At 40.6% G+C, this 23,026-nt stretch overlaps 1 protein-coding gene across 7 annotated transcripts in view; it reads left to right on the top strand.

Annotated features, from left to right (window-relative positions):
- The window catches only part of SULF1 (sulfatase 1), a 153,770-nt gene that overhangs the window by 73,731 nt on the left and 57,013 nt on the right, over positions 1-23,026 (top strand). For 4 of the 7 annotated variants that reach the window (XM_075920557.1, XM_075920558.1, XM_075920560.1 and 1 more), the window contains 4 exons: positions 6,425-6,484; positions 6,810-7,043; positions 14,183-14,422; positions 22,619-22,770. In XM_075920557.1, coding sequence (XP_075776672.1) covers positions 6,872-7,043; positions 14,183-14,422; positions 22,619-22,770 — 564 coding nt within the window. In that variant the 5' untranslated portion in view covers positions 6,425-6,484; positions 6,810-6,871. Of the gene's footprint in view, positions 1-5,921; positions 5,942-6,111; positions 6,160-6,424; positions 6,485-6,809; positions 7,044-14,182; positions 14,423-22,618; positions 22,771-23,026 lie in introns of those variants that run through there. The other 3 variants (XM_075920559.1, XM_075920561.1, XM_025188890.2) reach the window with 3 other exon arrangements.

The raw sequence follows: 23,026 nt of genomic DNA, 5'->3' as shown, positions 1-23,026 counted from the left end.
ATGCATCTCTTGTTCTTTTTATATCGTTCTTAGATACATTGAGGTATGGGTGTTAGAATTGGAAGGGCTACCTGATCAGGAAGATCCTGCTTACAAGAAAGTTCTTTAAAGGCCTGATCCTGCACTAGCTTGACTCAGACTAGAAATCCTGATAAATTCAGTTTTAATTTGTTGGGATTAGTGGTTAATCTGAATTTTAATGGAATTACTCACATGACTACAAATTTTCAGGGGTTTGGCCTTAAATTGGAAAGTCAGCAGATGCCCTAATAACACTAGAATGTATCAAGTGTGGATATTCATAGCAGTTGTACATGTCTGCATCTATGTCTAGATGTATATTAACAATCAGTTACATGCATTAATTCTAATGCAATTAGTTAATCTAAGGGAGGGATATAAGTTTAAATAAATAAAATACAGTGCCTTATGTTGTGTATCTAAACATACATTATAATATGGATGTCAGCATATTCTGCCTAGTGTGTGTAGTGTGTAAAGGCATAAATATTTGTGTGAATTTTGTACTAAACATGTTGTTTTGTGTATATTCAAATTAAGAAAATACTAAACAACCATATACATTTGTATACAAAAGGCAAAGTATTTAGAAAAATTTTTTTTAAAAGGTCCTCGGGTCCTCAGATCAGAGTTGCAGTTTTTTGAGGGAATATATCAAAACCAATCTAAATATCAAGCCTTGTGAATTTAAAGAGTCTTTTATTTTATTTCTAGGAAAATAACATATCTATAATGTATTCCTGAACAATTTACAAGTCATCCTGGTTATACTTAAATCAAATGTATATACCCCAGTTCTGCTTAAAATACAAAAACTGTGTTCCTCTTTTTCTCTGCTGTGATATCATTGCCTGACTCAAGACTATTTACTGGATCACTGAATCCTCAGTATGTTATTCTACAGTATGTTTTAATAATGTCCCACATTGTTGAACAGAGCAGAATTACAGAAAAGATATTTGATTTTTAAAAAAGGAATTTTAAAATTACCTAAATTCCTCCATACACAAAGGTCACTGTTTAAGCTGAAAAATATTTAGAATATTTTGCTCATTACATTAGTTTGTAGCTGGAAAGTCAAGATATAGTCAACTTTTTTAAAAGATCAAAATCTGAAATTAGAAGTGTGTTCTAAAACGTAGTGCACAGCTAATTACTTTTCTTTGTCTTAATTATTTAGCAAATGCTAATAAACTACAAATATCGTGACACTCAAACTCAATAAGCATATAAACTTGTCTGATTTTTTTCTTTTAAAAGCTCAGAGACAGGGAATTCAATCATAAACCTATTGCATTATAACTTCCAATATAACATCAGGTTTTAATAAGTCTCTTGTTTTCCGCACATATGTGCTTAAGACTGCCTGGAAACCAAATCAGTAGAGAGAAGGGATTACTTTAGATTACTTTGAAATATGCATTGTTTGAAATGGCCTCTGGTGACCAGCTTTCATGAATGGCTGATTTTTCTTGTGGGGCACGTCATCTGCTTAATTATATCAGCCTCCTTTGTATGACAAGTGCACTTCTTGTTTGTGCTGAAATATGAAGTTTTAAAATAAATTAAATGGTGAGAAAATACATTTAGGAAATGGAGTTAATAGAAGTATGTAACTTAACAAGAAAGCACTTTTCTTGTGCTAGATATGGTAGAAGTTTTCCTTAAACTATTGTTTCATGTAGTGCATAGTTAATATAAAATATAAAGCTTGAATTGTTTTGATTATTAAAGGATTGATTCAGCTCTAGCTCTATAGCACTGAAGTAAAAATTGCTCCCCCCCAGTAAGCTGATTTTCACACAACTCTGCATTTTGAGAATTTCATTGAAATTTGGAATTGCCCATAATTACTATGGTAGAGCAACTAGAAATCTCCTAATAAAAATGCTCTTTATTCTATACAATTATAAAAGTGGGTTAGAAAAAATACATGATTACAAAGGAGTCCAGGCTTTTCCCTTTTCAAATCAGCTAGTGGCAATCTCCTGTCTGCGGTTGTTTGTGAAATTATGCTGTTAAAGTGTAGGTTATGAATCTCTGAGCCTGCAATTACCTTAAATTATAGTTAGTGGATCTATTTATCCAGCCTGATAAACATAATAATGGACAGATTATAGTTTGAAGGTGAGCAGCTAAATTTGATTGACTGGCAAAATATATCATATATCAAATAGATAGAGGCTAGAGCTAGATAGGAACTACATACTTTGTATTTGCTATAAATCCTATGCTTTACAAGGAAGATTAGTGGATTAACCTTTAAGAGAAGGTGCTGGATCCTGCTGTTTCCCGATTTTGTTGTACTGTACAAGTATTTTCCATGGCTTCAGGCTTGATATCCCACAGGAAATTGAAATGCTGCTTTACTCTGTTATGCCTCATAGTCAGTAAGGGATTGCTGTGTTTTTCATTTGTTTGCTTTGTTTTAAGGAGCAAATTTATGCATAGAACCGGAGAAAGGTATTAACACTACTTAACTCATAACAGTAATGTCTGTCAGCATTTTTTAACTGAAGTACTTGAATATAACTCTGGAATTCAGACTTCTTATTTGTATTATTTCTGTGCAATTTGACAGCCCATCAAGGCAATATGTTTGAAAAGAATAATGTCTTCTAAATTACCAGGTTGGTTTGATGCAAATTTAATAAAAAGCCTCACATGACCATTTGTTATATAATGTTACAAGATTTACCTGCTGTTGCTCGGGTCTTCAGGGCAGGTGTCTGGGGATGTAAGGGGTGCAGGAGTCAGGGCAGGGACTTGGGAATATGGATGGCTCAGGGCAGGAGACTCAGGTTGTGTGGGGTGCAAGTGTTAGGGTTGGGAGCGAGAAAGGGCTCAAGGTAGGGGTGGGGGATGCAGGAGTCAGACCAGCGGGTTGGAAGGTGTGTGTGTGTGGTGGGGGGGAATTCAGGAGAGGAGGTGGGGGGCTCAGGGCAGTGGGGTGGAGGGAACCAGGGCTGACCCAGGATGATGGGAATCTGCGCTGCCTGGCCAGTGGCTGCTGCCTGGAACCATGCAGGGGCAGCAGAGGCCATGGTGGCTGGCCAGTGGCTGCTCCCCAGGGCTGTGGCATTCGCTTTCCCTCTGTGTCTTTCCGGGGTATAACTGTTCCTGATGTCACAGACTTCCCTTTCTGTTTGATGAGAAACAGTTGCATTCCACACACATCCCATTGTCCTGGAACAGCTAAATCCTGACTTTGCTTTAAGTTTTATGATAGGAGGAAGTTGCATACCAAATTTGGTGATCCTAGCAATTACAGGTTAGGAGGATTTCTTGAACAAACGAACTCACAGATGGATGGATGGATGGATGGACGGACGGATGATCAGACAGACAGACACAAACACTCTCAAATATATAGCAAATACTTGTCTAATTAACAGTTTCATGATCCTGGCATAGTATTTAACAACGTACTTGTTATAGACCAAATTGTGTTAAATACTAAGATGAAGGGTCTTGTTTCCATCTGATGTGCACATTAAAAATTAATAGAAGCCATGCATATCTATTGAGGGACAAATTAGATCTCTTCTACCCCATCCTGGTGCTTCTCTGCATGCTAGCTCCCATTTACTTAAATTAATACTGTGCATAACTATATACCACACAATTTGTCAGTACAGATATTTCAGAATCACTGTTGGGTTTTTCTATGGCCTTCAGAGCAAATGACTGAAAGTGATAGGTGGGAAGCATGTAGACTGGCTTCGACTAGGAGCCTGGCTTGCCAAGCCACCCCCAAGCTGGTGCCAGTGAAGATGCTCTCTTTTCCATCCAGCCAGGCTGTCCAATTTGATATTAGACTTGCCATTCAGTGCCTGGCATGCTGGAAGCTGCACCAGTCACTTTGAATGGCTCCTGCAGGCAATATGTAAAGAAAAAAGATCTCTCTTAAAAATCCCTCCTATTTTTGACTTTTTCAAGACCAACTGCTATGTCTCTAAGGACATATCCTCACTCTAAGCACACTTGTAAGCTCCGAAAGCGTATCCAACATAAACATTGCATCCTTGTCTCCTCTATCAAGCTCTGCATTTTGTCTGGTTTCTTCTTTACTTCCTTTCCTTCTGGAGCTGGAAACCAGCCTGTGAAAGGATAGAAGGTTTTAAAAGGTCACTTTTGAATAAAGACTTGTCTGTGCAAAAGAAAAAAAAGATAGTTATTCAGAGCATTGTGCGTGATCAATTTCTGTGCTCTTGTGCAAGAACACTTAAAAATAAAATTAAGCTTTTTTTAAGATTTAGTTCAATTTAGTTATTTGTCTCTTCCCCCCTTTTCAAGAGAAAAACTATATTAAATAGTTGGAAAGTACTTCATACTTTTATTTCTAGAAAAGGAATTGTCTAACAAGAGTGTTTGCTTCATAATATAAAGAATTAACCCAAAAGGATTTTTTTTAACTCACTGACAAACTATTGTAACCCAGATAAGATAACTAACTGTTGGTTTGGACTGTTCTAAATTTTATTAGCACTGAGGTACAATTGTCAGAAACTTGCAATTCCTACTGTGGGGGACTATTCAAACATGTTGGTGCCAGTGTTTGCTCAGTGCAGTGACTTTGCCCAGTGACTTTCTGGGTCAACATTGTCTGGAAAAGTTTGCTGTACAGTACAACTGATATAAGAAACTAAACTTTGACTCTCACTTCACACATCTTTTCAGGCTTTGTGAGGTGACTCAAAGATTTGCTATTTAAAGATCAGACAGGGAAACTGTATTTTTGCTTTTTCGTCAAAAGCCTGTGGTGTCTGTCAGAAGAATGCTTACTTCTTCAGCAATCCTGTTCTTTGTCAGCTTTTCTGTGAGCGGGAACAAATATGTGGAAACTAAAGTATTTTTAAAGCTCACTCCAGCCTAATTGCAGACTTCCAGTCTACTTATCTGAGTGTCGTGTAATCGCTGAAATGGCATTTAACACTAGATGCATACTGGCTTTGCATTGCTCTAATGTCAATCATAGACCGGAATGTTTGTTGGTGAACAGACAATGGAAGACGGGATTACTCTGCCCCAGACACATGGATTTTTGTTTTAAAGACACTCACACTCCTCTGGTGTCATTACAGCCTGCAGAGTGAGTGGTATGAAACTGTTTATAGGGTATCTTGTGAAGCTTAAAATAATAGGTGTGTGTGAAAACAAGCTATCCTTCTTCTAGCAGTCTATGTCAAGTTCTCCCTCATAAGATGTATATCACCTTCTTAGATGAGTGATGGATCCCTTTTTCTCCTGTTATGGATTGCTCACATTAAATTAGGTATTTGTCTGCTGTTAGCTAATGCTGCATGCTTAGATATGAAGTCTCAGGTGTGAGAGTGCTGACCTTCTGAGGAATAGTGCTCCATTCTAATTAAGGCTGGTGCAACTTAATTCCCATGCAGACTTTCCCATGTGACTTGCTTTTATTATTATTATTATTATTATTATTATTATTATTTTTATTTATTTATTTATTTATTTATTATTATGAGGCTTCTGCAATGCATCTGTAGTCCCAAAATAAAATTTATTAAAAAAATTGCATTCATCATGTTAATGCCCTAAAGTGAGATGGCATTACTCCAGGCTTTTTTCCCATATTGTGTAATGTGATGTTTTCACAAGGCTTCAGTCAGTCATGCAAAAAATGTTGAAGTGTAAGTGGCTAACCTTTAGTCTCAAGACCAATCAATCATTTTCAGTTGCAGGTTTAGATCTGCTGCAGCAAAGCAAAACTTCTGTGCTTGCATCAGGTCTTACAATAGCAAGGCTGTTTGACTGACAAGCACCAAGAGAGGGGTTCTGAGAGGCAGACTGAGCTGACTCTGAAAAGGGAGTATTGAGCAGAAGGGTTTGCCAGAGGTACTGTGCATTATAGATGATGCACTCAGTTCTATCGTTGATTGATGAGAGACAGTTACGGGTAAGATTGTCCGGATGTCACTTAATATGAGATCTCACAGTACAAAGATGACTTCTCAGTGTAGTGATACAATGCAGATTACAAATGACAACCATGCTATTCTGTCTGTTCATGAGTTTTTAATGTCTCATGCAGGTGAGTTAACCTAAAATAATTCTATTGCTTTCCAGATGTGATTGGGATGAAATTAGTATTTATTATTCTTAGACATTCACAGGGTGAGTATGCATTTTGTATTGACATATGGCAATTACATGATTATATAGTTTACTAACCACTAAAAACACAGAGATGTAGTCTAATCAACAAGGAAGATATTGTATTATGTAATCTAATTTATGTAAGCAATGGTGAATGATAGATTTTCTTCTTTTTTTGGTAGACAAAAGAAAAGTTATAATGTGCAATACTAGAGAGTGAGTTCAGAGCACAATAAGTTGTGAGCTGTTTGACTAACATGTCTTTGCTTTTATCTTCTTTTAGGTCTCCTCCTACAGATGTTCTGAACAGCTCTGCATCATAGAAATTCATTACTATACGCAGGTACTGCATTTAAGGTTTCTAATGCTGAAAAAAAGAACGAGAGGGAGGAGTGTGAGTATATATTGGAAGTTGTGTGAATAATAATTGCAGTCAGTAGACTAAGTTGGAGTGAAAGCAAAATGGAAAGTGAAGCTGCAAAACATCTTACTGTATTCTCAGATGACGACTTAGCTTAGTATAAAGTAACAATTAATCTACATGGGTTGCTGTCACACTATTCTAGATTTACCAGTTTTGACTTTTCTGAATATTACCTTTTTCCAAATGTTTCTGCAAGTTGATTCACTATTTATTTCAGTTCTACTCTTTTTTTTTCTCTTCACAGATCTTGAAAACGAAGGAACAGAAACTTTGGGCAATTATTTAGCTTGTGATATTGAAACAATAATGAAGTATTACTGCTTTGCACTCCTTCTGACGGTTCTCAGTGCTGAATTGCTAAGAAGCCGCTGCACTACTGTCAAATCCCCAAGGTTCAGAGGACGTGTGCAGCAGGAGCGAAAAAATATTAGACCCAACATTATTCTTGTACTTACAGATGACCAAGATGTGGAGCTCGGTGAGACATAATTATGTTGTTTGCTGTTCAGTTTCCTTTACACATTTATTTCAGTAGCTTCTGCTATATACATGATACTTGACATTCAAAAATGTGTCTATTCTGCAACATTATCAGACATGTTCAACCAATTTGGAAATTACATTGATAAAAATATATTCTATGTGTTATTGCTGACCTGGTTTAACTCAACTAATTCCAGTTTAGGGGAATCAGCCATGTTGTTCTAAGAATACAGAGCCAAAAAATGTTTCAGAAAACAAAGTCTATTCCTAATATTTGTTAGTTTCAACAATCTGCTTTTATACAGGTTGAACCTCCCTTGTCCAGCACCCTCAGGATGTGAGTGGTCCCGAACAATGGAGTTTGCCGGATGTGGGGAGGTCAAGACTCCCTATCCGGCTGTAAGCTCTGCTTCCAGGTGGGGGCTGCGCATCCTGCCACTGCCTCCAGCCCCACACCATGCCAGGCCTTGCCAGGGCTGCGTCCTCCACCATCCCAACTCCAGTCAGGGGCCAGCCCTGCTGCCTCCAGACCTGGCAGAAGCTGCGCCCCTCCTCCCTGTGTGCCCAGCTGACTCCAGCCTCGGCCAGAATTGAGCTCCCCGCCACTAGCCCCAGCCAGAAGCTGCCCTTCTCACAGTGCCAGCCCCAACTGGGGCTGCACTCCTGGACCCTGGCCCTGCTACGCACTCCTTGCCCCCAGCCAAGCCCAGGGCTGTGTTCTCCCCCACACTGACCCCACTGGGGCTGGGCTCCCAACTGCCAGCCCAGCCCAGGCTAGGATTCTAAACCTGGTCAGCCAAGGCTATCTGGTCCAGCAATATCCATGTTGCCGGACCAGAGAGTCCCAGATTTTAGAGAACGTGTATAACTTTTTAAAAAGTTGAAGTTAGTGTTACATATTGCATGTACCAGATGGATAAAGAGCTATACTTTAGTTTTGTTATATGCAGTATATAATCTCGTATGTTATACACAGATGCAAAATGGACCTAATTGCAGTTCACAAGCTTATATGATTTTTATATAATTTTTAAATATTTTTAAAGTCAAGCTATTTTCATCCCATGTCAAGTATAGGAAAGGAGGCCAGTTTAGTTGTCCCACGTATATGCAGTATTTGAACACAACTTGGAAAACATGTAGGAAATGATTTTCACATATTTTTCTGAAGAAAAAGAAGTTTAAAATATTTACATTCTTCAAGAAGTCCTTCTTGGCATATTTTCCCTTAAATACTCTAGAAAGATAGTAACCATTACATTGGTGTAATTATGGGCATTTTTGTATTTGTTATGATTTGATAATGACTATCCAACTTTTTGGGCTGTTAGTCCATAATTAAGAAATTCATATTTCTTATCTTAGGACTGATCCTGCTATCGGGCATAATGAGGTTTCCCACTGTGCCCACAGAGCTATCTAACCTATTTTACATGTTTTTTCTCCAATCACTGGTTTACTTAACCATGCAGCATAATAAATAGATATCCAGTGGCTATACACAATCCTATATTATTAGTCTAAGAGTTTCTAGAGCTATTTTGTAGATTTGTATCTTACAGTTACAGAAATGTTGCACATTTCTGTACAAGAATCAAGTAGGGTTGCCAATTTTCTAATCACACAAAACTAAACACACTTCCCAAGGCCACACCTATTTCTGGCCCTTCCCAATACCCTGCCTCCTTGCTCACAACATCCTCTCTCCCTTGGTGGGTTGTTCTCCCTCACTCACTTTCACTAGTCTGGGACAGAGAGGTTGGGGTATGGGAGGAGGTGATGGTTCTACCTGGGTATGCGGGCTTTGGAGTGGGGCCATAAATGAGGGGTTCAGGGTTTGTGAGTGGACTCCAGACTGGGGTAGGGGGTTGTAGTGTGGGAGGGGCTATGGACTCTGGGATGGGGGTGTGGCCAGGGATGGTTTGGGATGTAAGAGGGGGCTCCAGGCGGGGGGGTGGGACCAAAGGATTTGGAGAGTGGGGGGTCTGCAGTTGAGGCAGAGAGTGGGGTGCAGAGAGGGTGGGGGTTCCAGCTGGGGGAGCGAGTTCTGGAGTGAGACCAGTAATGATGGGCTTGGGATACAGGATGGTGCTATAAATTTTGGGGGGTTCATGGCTGGAACTGCTGGTTGAGGCTTGGAGTTGGGGGCCAGACTTACCTTGGTTGGCCCTTTATCAATGGCATAGGGAGGGGGGGGCTAAGGTAGGTTCCTGCTTGTTCTGGCACCACACTTCACTCTGGAAGTGGCAAACAGATCTAGCTCCTAGTTGGGGAGGTCACGGGACTCCACACTCTGCCCCCACCCCAGCACTGGCTCCATACTTTCATTGGCCAGGAATCACAGCCAATGGGAGTTGCTCCTTCCCGGCTCCACACCAAACCCTAACCCCATCCTCACCCTTCTCCCAAAGCCCAACCCCTGAGCATGCCCTGCCCCCACTCCTCCCTCCTCCCCCCAGTGACTCCTGTACACTGCAGAACAGCTGGTTGCAGCAAGTAGGAGGTGCTATGAGGGAAGGGGAGGAGTTTATGGGGCTGCTGGTGAGTGCTCAGCACCCACTTTTTTTTCCGTGGGTGTTCCAGCTTCAGAGCACATATTTTGTAATAGAAGAAAATTGCTTTCTGAGTATAGAATCACTGAAGGAAAATAAGTGAAATTCACTTCCCCGGTATATAGGACAGGGAAGTAAAATCCAGAACATAGTTTGCAGAAAGCTGGGAAGTACCACAGTGTGCGTAATAATGTAACCCTTTGTGATGCAAGCAGTTAGGGTGCTGGGCATTGCTTATTTCAATTAGAAGAAATTGATGAAGCCAGCAGTATCTTTGGTGCAATCCTGTGTATTTTACAAGGACTGTACATAAAGTGTCACTACCCCGAACACAGTAGGAATCAAACAGCAGGAGACATTTTCTTTTTGCTCACAATTCCAAGCCTCTTTTCAGCTATCATGCCACCCAAAGTCTCTTCATGTTTTTTTCAGAGTCATGCTACCCAAGTGCTTTCCTGGCTGTCTCCGGGACTACTTTCTAGCTGCCTTCTCTGACTGTCTCCAAACATTTCTCTCTCTAAACATTTCCCTCAAATAGTCCCATCTATTTTCAACCAGTCCCCAGTCAAACTCCTCCATCCACATAGTTCAGATTTCTATGCAGAATGGGGAGCAGGGGTGACCTCTACTGTTGCAGCTATCTATTCCATAAATGTGCTTAATAGCTTTTTACATTTATCCTGAGTGAAGGGTGGCTGTTACACACAAGGCATCCCCCTAGCCTCACTACAACAGTATGTAACCACCACCAGGCAGATTTGAACCTGGGACCTCTGAAGTGGAGTATAGGAGCCTCTACGCTCTGAGCTAAAAGCCAGCTGGCTCCCAGCCCATGCTGTAGAGGTCTCTTGGTCTTAACTGTTGCTGTGGTCTAGGTACTACTTGCATTGCTCAGTAACCACACCTGGGCTATGTCTACACTGGCGGGTTATTGCGCAAGAACATCTTGCATAAGGTTCTTGTGCAAGAACTCTTGTGCAGGAACACGTCCACACTGCCATGTGTGAGACGTCCTTTTGCACAAGAGCATCCATGGCAGCGTGGATTCTCTCTTGCGCCAGAAAGCTCTGATGGCCATTTTAGCCATAGGGCTTTCTTGCGCAAGAAATCCCTGCCGCGTGTCCACACTGCCCTTTTGTGCAAGAGCTCTTGCGCCAGAGAGCTTACACCTGTTAGAAAAGAGCATAGCTTTTGCGCTCGAAGCCCTCTCTTACCACGCCGTACTGTAAATCTTCTTCTGCAAGAGTGGGTGGGCAGTGTGGACGCTCTGCAGAAGAACAGCCATTCTTGTGCAATAACCCGCCAGTGTAGACATAGCCCAGGTGTGTGGGTTACAAGTACATTATACAATGTATAATATCATGAAGGAAATGGGACTTGTCAAATCTCATTGGGATTTCCAGTTGATGGAAAACATCTTTGGTGGGAACCAGATTTGGGGATATGGCTCACAGATTTGGAACCATTGCAATAGTGTATGTAAATTGATACCAATATAGTAGTAAGAGAGAATTAATGTGGCTGTATTTCCTGCCCCCTTCCCCACTGCAAAAAATAAACATAATAATGACCAGCTCTTGAAATCAAAGTTAATCAGTTTTTAGGAATGAGGATGTATTATTTTTCACATATAGGAAATAACATCTTCTAGGTTGGGCAACTGAGAGCTTGAAAATACATTAGAACCATAGACTGTCCAGCCAGTAATGGGGCCCTAGACAGGCACCTTCCTGGTTTATTGTTCATCACCTTCACTAGAACTTTTGAAGTACCAAGAGAGTCACACACAGGAACATAAACTCTGGACTTATTCAAGAATCTTGAAAGGTTCTCTCTGCTGGCTGCATCCTTCCATGGGAGCCTAAGAAATACGTTTTGTTTTGTGATCATTAGAGCTGGCTAGCCGATGCACTTTCAGAGAACTCCATCTCTTGGGCAATTGGAAGAAAATCTCCAGCCGCAGTAATGCTTCATCCCATAAACTTTTGCTCTGAGATAAAGCTTTGGCTACCAGACGTGCTCCCCATTAATATATGCTGTGCAGTCAAGTTGAATTTTTCATCTGACAAAATTTCCTCCTTCATATGTCCAGACAGGATATTCACTGGGATCTGGTAAACTTCAGGTCCTCTCCAATTTAGACATGTACAACATCATTGTCCTGTTGTCTGACATAATTTGCGTATTGGCTCTGAGGACTGTCTCCAGATGGCAAGGTACACAGGCAATGAGGCGAGCTACAGATGGTAGAAGATTGTAACTTGTTAATACCAGCAAGTCTCATCTCCCTCATGTATTTTGCTGTGCAAAGGAGGCAGCCTAACCTGCCTTTGAAGTGTCTATTTACAGAATGTCCAGTGGGGAAAAATCTGTTAAAATCAGCTTTGTAAAGTGCATACCTGGTGGAATAAACACAATAACAACGAGCCAGATCTAACTCTCACTGCAATGAAAGTTGCCTTTCTATTGACAGTAATGTGCTGTGGGAGATATAGCAGCAGCAGAACTGAACAGTTCCCTGCTATTGGTCTATGTTTAGTTGGAACATTTTCTTATACCCGTGTCGATACAGGTATGCTGGGTGTAAAGAACATCAGGGAAAGGGTAATGAACTTTGCTGCCTATGGTCCAATTTTGCAAAGTGTGCATCTTTAAAGGTCACATATCCAAGTACTGCAGCAAAGCAAATTATTCAAAGGAGAGATGTAATGGCTCCCACAGAGTCAAAAATATCTAGTCCAACACCTCATTTTCCATCTCCCACTTAAACAAAACAAAAAAAAGGGAAATTTGATGGGAAAGACTAGGGGTATGCCTGCACTGCATGCTTATTTTGAAATAAACTATTCTGGAATAAATATTCTGAAATAGCTTATTTCGAAATAGCACGTCTACACTGCAGGGAAGTCTTAAAATTAGTACAAGGCAGGCTTCCCTAATGTAGACATGCTATCTCGACTTAGAGCCCAGGATGCACTAGGAAGGAATAACTTAGAATGTCCCTGGTGAGGGGCTATTTCAGAATAGCAGTAGTGGAGCATCTACACATGCCATATTTCAAAATAGTTATTTCAGAATAGGCGTTATTCCTCGTAGAATGAGGTTTACAGATTTCGGAATAAGTCGTCTGTTATTTTGAAATTATTTCGAAATAATGGAATGGCTGTGTAGACACTCACAATGTTATTTCAAAATAACGCTAGTTATCTTGAAATAATGGTGCAATGTAGATACACTCTAAGTCGAATTTCAGTTGCCAATGCTAATATTTCAACCACACTTATACCAACAAACTAGTGTTCAGATAGCCGGTTAACTTGACATCTACTTAACCGTTTAAGAATAATTAAAGATAATTTCAGATATTACATCTGCCCCTGAACTTTCCTGGCAGTTTTGTAACTTCATAGCCACATTTTTCATGGGTTTTAAGTATTTATCTATTTCCTGTTGCTCTGTGATAAACACACACAAAAGAACAGTGAAATTGACTGTAAGCAAAGTGATGTCAGCTGTGCAAAGTAAACTAAAAATATAACAAGAGAAGCTAAATCCACTTTTCAAAATTCCCCAGAGCTATAAAAGTACAAAACCCTCTAGGGACTGTTTGTTAGCCTATTGCCACATCCACCTCCCAAGTTTCTGTCTTGTTCGTCAATTGATCATTGCAAAACTTTGGTAGCTATCAGCAAGTATTCCAAGACCCTCGTGCAAATGACCAGGCTCACCATTCCACAGCAGAAGGCTGCTTCTGCTTCGCACCTGAAGATCCTACTTACTGCCCTCATTTTTTTTCTCTGAAATAGTTTGTTGAGCTTCAAAGGGTTAAAAAAAAATGAAGATAACCATCTCCAAGCCCTTAAGCTAGGCCTGGGCATATGACATGATCATAATTAACAGGAGCTGGCTTGGGACTGCTTTTAAAAACCATTTTGCTAATTCAGCGGCAAATGCTAAGCTGACTCACATCACAGCACGTTAGATACTGCAGAGGCCAATGTGCTGCTCCTCTGCACCAGGACAGATTTCACCCAGCGAAGTTATTGTCACTGGTTGGGGTCTCTTTTAGTGTGATTTAAAAACAAAAACAAAAAACAAATAAACAACCTCTGTGCTTTGCCTGTCACTAGATAAACGTATAATTAAGTCACTTCTAGCTGAGTGACTGCAAAAGCTATTGAAGCCTAATGCTCCACTAATTATTTTAAGGGTTTATTTGTTTTGCATGTGGTGCAGTAAAACAATATTTGTTTAATCCTTTTGAGAAGTCAAATAGCCCTTTATAAATAGTATGTGTTTGAGAAGCCCCAGACTTCAATGGGAAACCACTTGCATGATTTAGGAACGGTCACATGAGTAAGGGGCAAATATTAAAACATTAAAATTTCTTATTCCTTAAAGGAGGGAATTGCTTTTCCTTTAAAATTAGAGCGAGCCAATGGAGTGGCTCAACACAATAGGAGAAGAGAAATGTAATTATATATGAATATGCTTAAAAATCAGGTGATATGACATCAATGTATTTTAGATATTTCTTATGTCTGTTTCTTAGTATAATAAGATCAGTTATACTTTATGTCAGGGTCCTTGCAAGTAATGAATAAGACGAGAAGGATCATGGAGAATGGAGGTGCTACTTTCGTCAATGCCTTTGTGACTACACCAATGTGCTGCCCATCTCGGTCCTCCATGCTGACGGGGAAATATGTTCACAACCACAACATATATACAAACAACGAAAACTGCTCTTCTCCTTCCTGGCAAGCAACACATGAACCACGGACCTTTGCAGTGTATCTCAACAACACTGGTTATCGGACAGGTAAGAGACAAGTCCAGCCCTCTGTTCTAGAAAAAGATGGTGGACATTCCGAGTGTATACAGTAACTGGCTTTAAATCACTGCCTAAAATAAGGCAAATGTGGTCTCAAATCAGGAGCAAAGCAGTGGCTGTGATGGAGCAGGGAAAAGGTGTGTGTCATGAGAGAGGGTACCACTACTGGCTATGCCAGATTTACAGCCAAAGATTGCATAAGGAATCCCACTTGTACTAGGTAGTGTATTTGCACATTTGGGTGTCTCGAGTGAGGACTAGGCTGTTGAGCAATTACACCTAGGTGAGAGATGTATGTTGTCATGGCAGTGCAGTGATGCTGAGCAAGCAGCTCTTGGTCAGTACTCAGGCTCAGTTGTGTAGAAGCAGTTATGGGAGGTGGGAATATATTAGTACCACAGTGGAAACTAGCACCAAATGCCCCACGGGAGAGAAGCTGCCTATGGTGGGAGTGAGCAAAATGAAGATGAGAATTTACTATGGGGTAATCTTCACTTTCATTTTCTGAAACTGAAGGTTGAACCTCTCTGGTCTGGCTTCATCAACAAGAGAATTTGCCAGACCAGGGAAGATCTCCGGCCACTGGCCTCCAAGCCTATCACCTGCTGCTGGCAGGCTGCCAGGTGGGCAACCGCCCCGCCCCCCCAATATGACTGGACTGCTTGCCCAGCTACTGCTCACTGACTGGACAGCACAGGCTCCATCCCCATCACTGCACAGCCCCAGCTCAGCCCTGCACAGCTGGGGGAAGCCATGGGGCTCTGGCATCGGCCCAGTGCTCCTGGGGGCTGCAGGAGGTCTCTGGCTCTGGTCTGGCGCTGCCCCAGCCTGGCTGCCAATTGATGTCCCACCCGGCTGGCTCTCCTGCCCTTAATCTCCCTGCTGAACCATGGATGTTACCGGACCAGCGAGTCCCGGATTTTCGAGATATAACTGTACACAGAAACATGTATTTAAGGAGGACTGTTCTGGTGAGCAGCAATAAGATTTAATAGTTTTCTTTAAATTCTTGGTGGTTTTCTGTAATCATTCATGCTCCCTTTTCTATCTGCAAAGAACTCTTCTAATTCCTCTCATTTATGCTTCAACTTGATGTGAAACCTCCAGTTCATATATGCATCATCTATCCCTTAAGAATAAGTCTGTAAACATTTTAGGTTCCAGCCTGATTCTCATAAAGATACAGAGCTTCACTAGGTATAAGGGTGCAGTTTGTCCAGACATACTGTTTGACCACAGAGACTCTGCTCTATAGGACCAAAAAGCATAAATCTTCACAATGTATTTGGCAGCAAAGACATCTGTCTCCACTAACAGGTTAGGCACAGGAATGGATTTCTTCTTACAGCAAGAGAATGAATGTCTCTTTATGCCAGTTCTCCTAGTGCTGCAGCATTTAATATCCTAACCTCTATTGGCTTCCACTTCATCTCCCCCCATTACATGTCTCTCTGACATAGTATTGCAGAGCTCCTTGATCCTGTTTAAAATACAAAACCAAGCAAGTATTTATCCTCTTTTGGCCTAATTCTGCCACAGTCACTCACACGGAATATTACTTTACTCTGCGTGGTTCTGCTGATTTCAGCGAGATTACTGTTGAAGTAACAACTTTTAGGTACTTTACAAGGAGAAAAATATTCTCCTTAATGTCTAATGATACTGTTCAACGCGAATAAGGGTGGCAGGATTAGTCCATTTTGTTTTTCTGACGTTTATGGATCTTAGATGCTAACGTGTGTTTTGTAGCACTGCCTTCACATTCTGCATTATGTGCTAGAAACATGTCCTGATTTATGGATTAGTAATCCACATCGGACCTGCCTCACAAGCCTTTACCATATCCATCTGAAAAGCTGCTCGGTGTTTAAAACGTGTTTACTAGCTCATTTAGGGTTCCATGCTGCCACTCATCACTAAAGTATCTGAATGCTTTCCATGCAAAATTGATAGCGATAGCAGTAGCAGACTCTCTTTTGGAGTAAAAGTTCAGGTTCCCTGTGCAACCTTAATTTTTATACCCTGGTATCTATATGTTATGATGCCATCTTTAATTATATGATCACGTGCTATTTGTGTGGGTAATTTTCCTGTTTTTAAAAAATATAGAAAAAAAACAAAAAATCCACCATATGGCCTCAGATTATCACCCACATGGTTCATCAAAAGAGTTGAAACATTTAGATCTCTCATGGACCTCGGACCCTTAAGATAGGAATACTGGATAGAGTTGCAAGTTGTCAAGCTCTGTGCCAGCCAGTGCTACGGGAATATTTGCTGCCAGCAGAGAAATGGCTCCGCAATCTTAGGCTCCATTCCAGGCTCTAGGAGTGTACCGTAATGGAGACAGATCTTCCTACCTATTCCCTTACCTCCTCAAGTTTCATCCCTTTTGCTCTGTCTCCTTCTACCTCTCCCGCTCTTCACCATTCCTCTATTCCTATGTCATCTCAGTCCCATTCTTCTTTATTAGGCAGTCCATTCTCCATTCCTCATGCTTTCCACCCACCTCCAGTCTCCTTGCCAGCCTTCAGTCCCAGGTTCCAACCCTTCCCAAGCTCCTTGTTCCAGGCTGCTTCCCCATGTGCTCTCCCCAGTTCCTTGTGTTGTCCCCTCTGTATTAAAATCTGGCAGCTTTCCTCCTCTAGGACACTCACACTGCCTAGGTCAGATCATAGAGAGTACAAGAGAGATAGGCTCCGGCTCCCAGTTCTGATGTTGACATGGCACAGCCCTGCATTGCAGTTGCAGGAAGAGCCCCAGGCTGGCACATGCTCAGTGCTGACAGAATTTTCAGGGAACCCAGATAGTCTCAAGTGAGCATGGGCAAACTGATCTTTCTTCAAAAGCTTGTAACTAAGCCAGATTTGAGTCGATTTCTGCTGGGACAGCAAAAGCACATTCCCGTCAGATAAATTTCAAGTCCCTGCTGCAAAGAGCGGGGAATCTCTGGCTTTTCAAAGAAAAACTCACAGGAATTTGAACATGGTAGCCTTGTTGTTGGAAATGACTATGGTCTGGCCTGTAAAATTCCACTTGAGACAGATAATTCACATATAAAATTTCAGCCCAAACAATTGAAGTATGGCAAAGTCATAAACCACTGAAAACAGTCTTATAATGGGGCAAACTGAGCAACCTTAAAAAATAGGTACTGCTCCCAGCCTGATATATATGTAAACCAAATGCCTTTGTTATAGATGTATATATAAAAAGACTGGACTAACAACCCGTGCATCAGGTTATAGTTATTAAACCTTAAATATGTCAATCTTACAATGACAACATTGACAGGTACTGAGAAATATCCACAAAGCAGTAAAAATAGAAATATGGTACTGTGGTTAAGTTACAGACCTGGGAACTAAAAATCTGAGTACTCTTTCTGGCACTGCCACAGACTTCCCCTGTCACTTTGGGCAAGCTGTAGATTAAACTCATTTTGTGCCTCAGTTTCCCCATATGTATAAGTGGAATACTGCTTATACTATTCCCCAGCAGTGTTGTTTGTGATTTGATAGCAGTACTATAATATTTCAAAGTAGTGTAACAAGGAAAAAAACCTCTGGACGAGAAAACCCCAAAGTTTCTGGTTTTGAAACTGTTTTTCAGTTAATAGGAAAAAAGTGAGGAGGCGTTGACTGGAATAGTACTGGCCTTTTAGTTGTGTTGGGCTCTGTCCCCAAAAGCATTGAATCATTCTGCGTCAGTGCTGAAATCTCATACAAATAGTTCTTTGCAACTCCAGTAAATGGTTTCCTGATAGCTAGTTTTGTTAAAGGAAGTGGGCTGTCTACCTAAAGCAGTTGTCTGGGTCACGGTGAGTAAACCTTAGTGTAGCATGTCTCTTTAGAGGTGCGGTGAGGTTTTTTTTTAATTCATCCTCTGGTTTTTTGTTTGTTTTGTTAAAATCTAAAATGTTCCTGCAAACATTAATGGGTAGCTGAAGCTTTCATGTGCTAGATGTCTGTTGGTTGATGGAAAGAAAAGGGCTATTTCTGCAGTGTATTTGCGCTGCCTAGCTATGTGGCACCCAGTAGCACAGATGTTAGTGACATGACTAATTTTGTGGAGCAGTGTCTTCAAAATAGTTTGATGGTAAGAAAGAGGTTGGGAAAAAAATTGTATAAATATTGTATAAACATTTAATATTGCAAGAAGGTGAAGCTAAGTAAAATCTCACACTTAGGGTATGTCTACACTTGCACCCTCTTTCAAGAGAGAGATGCAAATGAAGACATTCGAAATTGCAAATGAAGCCGGGGTTTAAATATCCCTTGCTTCATTTGCATAATCATGTTATGGTGCTATTTCAAAATAGTTCTATTTTGCAGTAACAGACTCTGTTAAGATGAGGTTATTTTGAGAGAAACCCTTTTCTCGAAATAACCGATAAACCTCATTGTCTGAGGAATAAGGGTTATTTTGAGAGAAGGGTTTTCTCTCGAAATAACCGCGTCTTAACAGCGTCTGTTATTTCGAAATAGTGCCATAATGCAATTATGCAAGTGAAGAGTGAGATATTTAAATCCCAGCTTCATTTGCAATTTTGAATTTCTTCATTTGCATCCCTCTCTCGAAAGAAGGTGCAAGTGCAGACATACCCTTAGAGTCCATAAGATACATGTCTCAAATTCTCCAAGGCTTGCTTCCGTGCAACTCCTTAGATACCACTTTTTTTGGGGGGTGGAGGGGAGCTCCAATCCAGTTAAATGCCTTTTACCTAATTCTTGGTGGGAAAGGTAAAAATCAATGACAAGCTTTAAGGATTGCCTTTATACTAGACGCTTGCACTTCACCAGATGCTTATCTTTTGTAATGACAAAAACATTCCTAAATCATAAGGATATCCAGATAACTTCTCTCCTTGCCATGTTATTGTTTGTTTAAACTTAATTGAATGCTGACACACTTACTGCAGTTATCCCAGTGTAGCAAATACTGTGTCCTGGGAACAGTTAGCAAAACAGCCAAAATGCAGATAAAACCTGTCCTATTAAATGCGAAAATCTGCATGCATCTTTGCTGTTGTTCCTGTGGGGGCCATTACATACAATAGTGAAAAGATGTCTCATGAAAATGACATTGCTTTTTAATTAGACTTTTTTCCCATTGAATCATAATCAGTTTTATTCATTACAAACAAAAATGGATTCCTAAGCCCCATAGCTTTGCTGAGCTGCTTCTAAAATTATGCATGCCCTGAGGCTACAGTCTAGTTTGTCTGGGCAAGTCAGAAACTTTAAAGCCAGAGCCAAATCAAGGATGTGGGTTGATTATATGAGCAGAGTGTTCGAAGAGCCCGGGAGAACATTTGGGCATTACAGTGCCAGCTGCCAAAGAGACCGTTGGCACATCCCATTTTCTTTTATGATTCTTCAGTTTTGAACTTCACACAGAATAGCAATAGTGTGTGCTCACAGACAAAAGGTTTGCCACTGTAACATCTGAGTGTTCTGTTCAGCATGGCATGTGTGTTCATTTGCGGGCAGAGAACCAGGCACTGTTCTTTTATTGGCGTGCTCTGTCCTCAGTAATGCTACGAAAATTCATTGAAGACATGGCTAAACTCATGGTTTTAGTAAAAGACTGTCTTGTCCCTCAGTATGTCTAATTATTCTTATCCTCCTCAGCTTTTAACCAATAAATGGACCTTGGCTAATGTAAATTGGCAAACTCAATTACCAAGGCTGCTGTGGTTCCCAGATCACTAGTATTCAGCCTTTCACCATACATTAGAGTAGTAGTTGTGTAAGTGCCTCTGACAACTTTGTGTTAGTTTTTTGCTAATTACTATTTACTATTTTACCACAGAAATAATATCATAGTTGTCAAGTTTAAAATAGCTCCGAGTGACATTTTTCCAAATGTGAGCAAGTGAAATAATCAGGCTTTTGATTCTGCCTGTCACTCTCCATTTCTAATTACATAGCCAAATAAACCCCAACACTGCATTTTAAAGAGCACTATTAAACTTGCAAACTCTAGCTCTCAAAAGTTAGGAAATGCAGAATATTGGGTGCCCAATTTGAAATACCCGAGACATGATTTTCAGGGAATTTAGCATTATATAGCACTTCTTGGATTGGAAGCACAGCTCCCAATTCTTTACTTGAAGCTGTGAATACTCAACACTTCTTCAAAGCAGATCCAGGATCTTAAGTAGGGAGCCCAGAAAAAGAGGCACACACAATTAATGATCGCCTGCGAAAAATTCAGTTTGTGATTGGCCATAGCAACACATAGAATCCAGTTCTCCAGGGCAGCATTCAGCTGCGTGAACCATGACACCCATCTTTCTCTTCCTGCAATTCTCAACCTTATTCCTACACACCTGTGGCTCTATGGGTTGGACTTGTCATTTTTGCTGCTGCTGCTGCAGAAATGGAGGAGCAGCCTGGACCTCCCACACGACTGTTCATGAGTGCCTACACCCACCCTGGTTTTGAACTGGACAGTCCAGTATTTGAGCTTTCTGTTCGGGAAACAAATTGAGAAAATATAAATGTCCGTTATTTTCTAAATAAGATGTCATGTAGATTGTGATGTAATATCAAGTGTGTCCGGTATTTTTGTTGAAACCATCTGGCAACCCTAGCTCCCAGCCCCTCTCCTGAGGATCCCCACACTGCTGCCTCTCTATGGGTATGGCTACACTAGCCATCCTAGTTTGAACTAAGGTGGCTAATGCAGTCATTCGAACTTGCAAATGAAGCCCGGGATTTAAATATCCCGGGCTTCATTTGCATGTTCCCAAGTGCCACCATTTTTAAATGCCCGGTAGCTCGAATTACCTGCCCACGGCTACACGCGGCATGGGCTAGGTAGTTCAAATTAATACTCTTAATTCGAACTACCATTACTGCTCCTTGCAGAGAGTGAAATGTGCTGATACTCAGCTCCAGGAAGCAAAGCTGGCACCTGTTCTACCCCACTTCCTGCCTTGCTGGCTTCCCTAAGAATCACAGGTGGAGCAGTGAGAAGGGAGACATGGCCACCCACAAGCAGTCCCAGGATAGCCTCCAGTAGCTGGAGGGAGGAGGAGTTGACAGAAAATCTTGCTCACTGTGTTCAGGCCTTGTTTATGAATAACATTCGAAGTGTCATTATAGTGGCATCAAGGCAAATGTGTGACTGTCACAATTATACAACTAACCAGTTGGGAGGAGGAATTTCATCAAATGTGAATGATATATGGCATTTTACTAGATGGCCAAAAAGCCACAATTGAGGAAGAAGGCCATATTAGTTTAAAAAATGACCTGATTCAGAGTGGAAGCGAAGGCAGCTATGAAATATATCTATATCCATAGAGGGGTGAAGGAAGAAATAACAAATAAGTTGCCAGGTCTGGATAAAGAAGGTGTCTTCTGGCAATAGATCAGGAGCAACTCTCAGAGATAGAACTTTCCATGTTATTAAAAGCTACGCTTAATAGCAGCAGACCTATAGCCTGGTTCTTTGGTTGTCTCATCTCCTTCATTTCTGTCTCACAGAACCAGTAGTAGCAGACTGACCGGGTTTGGGGTGACAAGAGTTCTCTTCTGCCCTCTCAAACTAGGCTTATCTAAGATGCATTTTCTTTCCCAAAGGCAGTGTCCTTAGGCTGTATTTTTGTCCATCTGTTCCAAAGGATTGATATGAGTCTGCAATAGACCAATGTCCCTAACTCCCCTGTCCAGCCAGAAAGTGTAGGAATTGGGTCAACTACAAACATTCAAAAATCATGAGCCAAATCCTAAACAACATGAAATTTGGCTTCCTTGTGAGTGTTTTAAAAAAGGGTTTTTTTTTAATTTACCTTCTATGTTTTGAGCATATAGTCTATTTCAGACTTTTCTCTACAACCGTGATGGCTAGAAACTAATTCATTTTAAATGAAAAATGAGAATCTCGTATGATCATATGACTCCAGATCTGGGGCTTAAGAAAAACACCTAAGATCAGCAGAGTTGGCAAAAGCAGCTATAGGCATGGTTTTGTGATTTTAATTAAAAATGAAACTATTAATATTGGCAGATGTTTTATAATGTGCAACATCTTTACTCATACCAACACATTTTTATGTTGTGATGCACAATAAAATAGAACCTTCATTCAAATATTTGTACATTTGAGTTGAACTAGAAAATTCAGAGTGAAAATCTAAACTTTTTCTGATGTGTGCACTTTTCTCTTTCACAGCTTTTTTTGGGAAATACCTCAATGAATACAATGGCAGCTACATCCCTCCTGGGTGGAGAGAATGGGTTGGATTAATCAAGAACTCTCGCTTTTATAATTATACAGTTTGTCGCAATGGCAACAAAGAGAAACATGGATTTGAGTATGAAAAGGTATCATCCAGACACATTTACACTGCATCAGATGACTTCACCTTTGATTGATTACATCCTAGGAATAAATGTCATTTTCTCACAGTCATAGAATCAGATAGTTTGAGATCAGTTCTCAAATTTAAAGGTGCCATTGTAAAATGGATAAAAAGCTACGTAGGGGCTTTAATCTGGTTTCTCTTTTTCTCTAAGAAATGGATGGTCCCATGAAAGAAAAAAAATAAGAAAGGCCTATCTTGAAGTAAATATTGTGCCT

Source organism: Pelodiscus sinensis, chromosome 2 (assembly GCF_049634645.1).
Source record: "Pelodiscus sinensis isolate JC-2024 chromosome 2, ASM4963464v1, whole genome shotgun sequence".
NCBI classification, from domain to species: Eukaryota; Metazoa; Chordata; order Testudines; family Trionychidae; genus Pelodiscus; species Pelodiscus sinensis.
The sequence above is the reverse complement of the archived record's forward strand: the minus strand, read 5'-3'. Positions and strand labels throughout refer to the sequence as shown.